This window comes from Lathyrus oleraceus, chromosome 2 (assembly GCF_024323335.1).
Source record: "Lathyrus oleraceus cultivar Zhongwan6 chromosome 2, CAAS_Psat_ZW6_1.0, whole genome shotgun sequence".
NCBI classification, from domain to species: Eukaryota; Viridiplantae; Streptophyta; class Magnoliopsida; order Fabales; family Fabaceae; genus Lathyrus; species Lathyrus oleraceus.
Window position 1 is genome coordinate 415,910,984 of NC_066580.1, and position 5,342 is coordinate 415,916,325.

General features: G+C 36.7%; 1 protein-coding gene across 1 annotated transcript; it reads left to right on the forward strand.

Moving 5' to 3' along the window:
* Positions 1 to 3,257: 3,257 nt before the first annotated feature.
* Positions 3,258 to 4,025, forward strand: LOC127123494 (uncharacterized mitochondrial protein AtMg00810-like). The gene has a single exon (XM_051053707.1). The coding sequence runs from the start codon at positions 3,258 to 3,260 to the stop codon at positions 4,023 to 4,025; it is 768 nt and encodes a 255-aa protein (XP_050909664.1).
* Positions 4,026 to 5,342: the final 1,317 nt, after the last annotated feature.

A 5,342-nucleotide genomic window follows, 5' to 3' on the forward strand; every position in this document is an offset into this window, starting at 1 on the left:
TTCCATAAATAATTCTCCTACCTATCAAGTTTTTATTCAAGCCTTTAATATTCCCATACACTTTCCCTAAACACAAAAAAAAGGTTTATTTCCAACAAAGTGGCATAAGAGCTTCAAGGTCCTCAAAAAAATGGAGAATGGAGGTTTCCCTTTCCAAATGTCGATGCTCACAAAGAACAACTATGACAATTGGAGTATCAAGATGAAGGTGCTACTAGGAGCTCAAGATGTATGGGATATCATTAGAAAGGCTTCAAAGAGCAAGATGAAGTCTCGCTAAGCCAAGGTGTAAAGGAGACATTGAAGGAGTCAAGAAAGAGAGACAAGAAAGTTCTCTTCCTTATTTATCAAGCGATGGATGAAGATACATTTGAGAAGATCTCCAATGCAACGACGGCAAAAGAAGCATGGGACAAACTTCAAACTTGCAACAAAGGAGTGGAATGGGTGAAAAAGATTTGACTTCAAACTCTTAGAGGTGATTTTGAATGTTTATTTATGGAAGAGTCCGAGTCAATTTCTGATTATTTTTCTCGAGTATTGGCCATAGTCAATAAACTTAAAAGAAATGGTGAAGATGTTGATGAAGTGAAAGTCATGAAGAAAATACTTCGCACTTTAAATCCAAGTTTTGACTTCATTGTTACCAACATTGAAGAAAACAGGGATTTAAAGACCATGACTATTGAGAAAATCATGGGTTCCTTACAAGCATACGAAGAAAAACAAAATAGAAAAATTAAACAAAAGGAGGCTATGGATCAACTACTACAACTCAACATAAAGGAAACAAATTATGCGAGTTACAAGAGCCAAAGAGGACGAGGTCTTGGCCAAGATCGTTGGCATATACGAGGAAATGGGGGAGAAAGAAGAGGAGGTTAAAACAACTACTCTAACAATGGAGAAAGTAGTTGGAATCCACAAGCAACAAGAGGTCGTGGAAGAGGAAATTCATGGTCGAGGTGTGACAAATCACAAACCAAGTGCTTCAACTACAACAAGATCGGTCATTATACATCTGAGTGTAGATTCTCAAAGAACGTTGCGGAGAAAACTACCTTTGTAGAATAAAAAGGCGGAGAAGAAGAAACTTTGTTGCTCGCGTGCCAAAACCAAGTTGAAGAGAAAAGAAACAAATGGTACCTCAACACTGGCACAAGCAATCACATGTGCGGCGATCGAAGCATGTTCGTAGAGATCAATGAAGCGACAACTGGCAATGTCTCATTTGGAGATGACTCAAAGATACCGGTCAAAGGAAAAGGTAAAATTCTTATACACTTAAAGAATGGGAGTCATCAATTCATATTCAATGTCTATTATGTTCCTAACATGAAGAATAACATTTTGAGCTTGGGACAGTTATTAGAGAAAGGTTAGGACATCCACTTGAAAGAACATAGTCTTTTCTTAAGAGATTGTAGACATAACTTGATTTCTAAGGTGCCTATGTCAAAGAATAGAATGTTCCTCTTGAACATTCAAAATGATGTTGCAAAGCGTCTCAAGACTTGTTATACTGACTCTTTATGGCTATGGCATCTACGATTCAGACATCACAACTTCGACAGTCTAAAATGTTTGTCAAAGAAGGAGATGGTGAGAGGCTTGCCTATTATAAACTACCCAGAACAACTATGTGAAGGATCTCTAGTTGGGAAGCAATTCCGGAAAAGCTCTCCAAAGGATAAACATCAAGAGCGACAAAACCGCTAGAGCTTATACACACCGATGTCTACGGACCAATCAATCCAAACTCTTTTGGTAAGAATAAACACTTTCTCCTATTTATTGATGATTATTCTAGAAAAACATGGATTTATTTCTTGAAGGAGAAGTCATAAGTGTTTGAAAACTTTAAGAAGTTCAAAGCCCTTGTGGAGAAAGAAAGTGGTCTTTCCATTAAGGCCATGAGATATGACCGAGGAGGAGAGTTCATTTTAAATGAGTTCCACAAATATTGTGAAGACCATGGAATCCGCCGCCCACTAATAGTTCCAAGATCAACACAACAAAATGGAGTAGCAAAGAGAAAGAATCGGACCATACTTAACATGGTGTGAAGCATGCTTAAGAGCAAGAAGATATCGAAAGAGTTTTGGGCCGGAGCAGTGGCATGTGCAATTTACCTAACAAACCGTTCCCCAATAAGAAGCGCGCATGAGAAGACACCTCAAGAAGAATGGAGTGGAAGGAAGCCTGGGATCTCTCACCTCAAAGTGTTTGTAAGCATTGCCTATACCCACGTTCCATATGAAAGGAGAACAAAGCTCGATGATAAAATTGAGAAGTATGTATTTGTGGGTTACGACTCAACCTCCAAAGGGTATAAGCTCTATAATCCAAATAGTGGAAAGATCGTCATAAGCCGTAACGTGGAGTTCGAAGAAGAAGATTTCTGGGATTGGAGTGTTCAAGAAGATAGGTACGATTTTATTCCTTACTTTGAAGAAGAAGACAAAATGGAACAACCAATAATAGAGGAACATATTACACCACCGGCCTCACTGATACCAAGGTTGGATGAAACAAGCTCAAGTGAGAGGACACCACGACTAAGGAGTATTTAAGGGCTTTATGAGGTAACCGAAAACAGAAACGACATTAACCTTTTTTGCCTTTTGGGTGATTGCAAGCCTCTAAGCTATCAAGAAGCAGTTGAAAACATAAAATGGAGAGACTCCATGGAAGAAGAAATCAAGTCAATCACGAAGAGTGATACATGGGAACTTACTACACTTCCACGAGGACACAAAGAAATCGGAGTAAGATGGGTGTACAAGGCGAAGAAGAATGCAAAAGGAGGTGTTGAGAGATACAAAGCAAGATCGGTGGCGAAAGGCTATAGTCAAAGACAAGGAATTGACTATGATGAGGTATTTGCCCCCGTTGCTCGTCTTAAAACTATTAGACTGATCATTTCTTTGGCAGCCCAAAATGAATGGAAGATCTAACAAATGGATGTGAAGTCATCCTTCTTGAATGGTTTTCTCGAAGAAGAAGTTTATATCGAGCAACCACAGGGCTATGAAGTAAAAGGGCAAGAAGAAAAATTCTTGAAGTTGAAGAAGGCATTATACAGACTCAAGCAAGCACCGAGAGCTTAGAATGTTCGAATCGACAAGTACTTTCAAGACAAGAATTTCATCAAGTGTCCATATGAGCATGCACTCTATATTAAAGCGCAAAATGGAGATATTTTGATTGTATGCTTATATGTTGATGACTTGATCTTTACAAGGAATAATTTAAGCATGTTTGAAGAGTTCAAGAAAGACATGTCAAATGAATTTGAGATGACAGATATGGGCCTCATGGCATATTATCTCGGCGTTGAAGTAAAGCAAGAAGACAAAGGAATTTTTATCACCCAAGAAGGTTATGCCAAAGAAGTCCTTAAGAAGTTTAAGATGGATGATGCCAATTCAGTTGGCACCCCGATGGAATGTGGCAGCAAGTTGAGTAAGCATGAAAATGGAGAGATTGTGGATCCAACTCTTTATAAAAGTTTGGTTGGAAGTTTGCATTACTTGACAAGTACAAGGCCGAATATTCTCTATGTTCTAGGAGTCATAAGTCTCTACATGGAAGCTCCAACAACAACTCGCTTCAAGGCGGCAAAAAGAATCCTTCGATACATCAAAGGTACAACAAACTTTAGCTTGCACTATTACTCTTCTAACAATTATGAGATTATTGGCTATAGTGATAGCGATTGGAGTGGAGACTTGGATGATAGAAAGAGCAATATTGGTTTTGTGTTCTTTATGGGAGATACTGCTTTCACTTGGATGTCAAAGAAGCAACCTATCGCCACACTGTCAACTTGTGAAGTTGAGTATGTCGCCGTCACATCATGTGTTTGTCATGCAATTTGGCTAAGGAATTTATTGAAAGAGTTAAAATGCCACAAGAAGATCCTATGGAAATATGTGTTGACAATAAATCAGCATTTGCTTTGGCAAATAATCCTGTATTTCATGAAAGAAGTAAGCACATCGACACCCGTTACCACTTCATAAGAGAATGCATCGAGAAGAAGAAGGTGAAGTTGAAGTATATGATGTCTAGAGATCAAGTTGTTGACATTTTCACCAAGCCACTTAAGTTGTAAACTTTCGTGAAGCTAAGGAATATGATTGGAGTCACAAATCAAGTTTAAAGGGGGATGTTGAAATATTAAACTTGATTTGGGCCTAACCTTATTATTTGATTTTTTGGGCTTAGTTATTTTGGGTTTAGTTTATTTTGGGTAATGTTTCTAGAAAACTCTTGTAGTATTTGGAGTATCTAGATATTTCTTAGGATTGTAATATTTTTTAGAATACTCTTTGAATGTCTAGAGTTGAAAACTCTCTAGAATTAGTGTGTCTAGAGTTCTCCTTAGAGTACTATAAATAGAGATGTAATCCTACACTTTTGTATCAAACAAAAATACGAAGTTCTCTCTTTCATAAATAATTATCCTACCTATCAAGTTTCTATTCAAGCCTCTAATAATCCCACACATTTTTCCTAAACACAAAAAAGGTTTATTTCCAACACACTTTTGTTTCTCGTTTGGTAACCTTTCTTTGTTTTCGTTCCCTTCCTTTTGTGAATCGATATCGATCTAGATCCAGAATGTTTTTTTTCATGTTGTTCAATTAATAAACCATGATGTATGTTGTTTTGTTTATAATATTAGTTTGTGCTTGGTGAGAGGGAGGGAGTGTTTTTGAAAAAAAAAATCATTTAGAGATTAAAGGAGTTGTGTTGGGTTCTTTTGGAAGTGTAACACCCCGATAAAATGTGATAATTATTTAATTTAAGTTAATAGTATATTTATTAATTTAATTAAATAATTGGAATATTATTGGATTATTATTATTGGAATAATAAAGTTGGAATATATATATATATATATATATATATATATATATATATAAAGGTCCCATTTGGTAAAAAGGGTTTTCACGTGAAAATAGAGAACACGTAACATTGAGAGAAAGAGAAGAAACTGAGAAAGGGAGAAGAAGAGGCTAGGGCTCAAGAGGAGAATTCACGATTGTTGAAGGTCAAAGAATCAATTGCCGGATTAACTCAGGTAAGGGGGGGTTTATCGTCGTTTAATGGGTATTATGGGTTAACATGTAATGGGTAGTAATAAGCCATTGAATCGACTCTAATTAGAATGATGAATGCTGAAATTTGTGAACTTTTGGATGAATGAGATATGGGTTTATAATTAAAGAAAATTCGTGGGAATTAGATGTAATAAGGTTAGAAATTGAGCAATTGAATGGGTATGATCTGCGTTAGATAACATGAATGAATGTTGTGTGAAAATTGGACTGTGG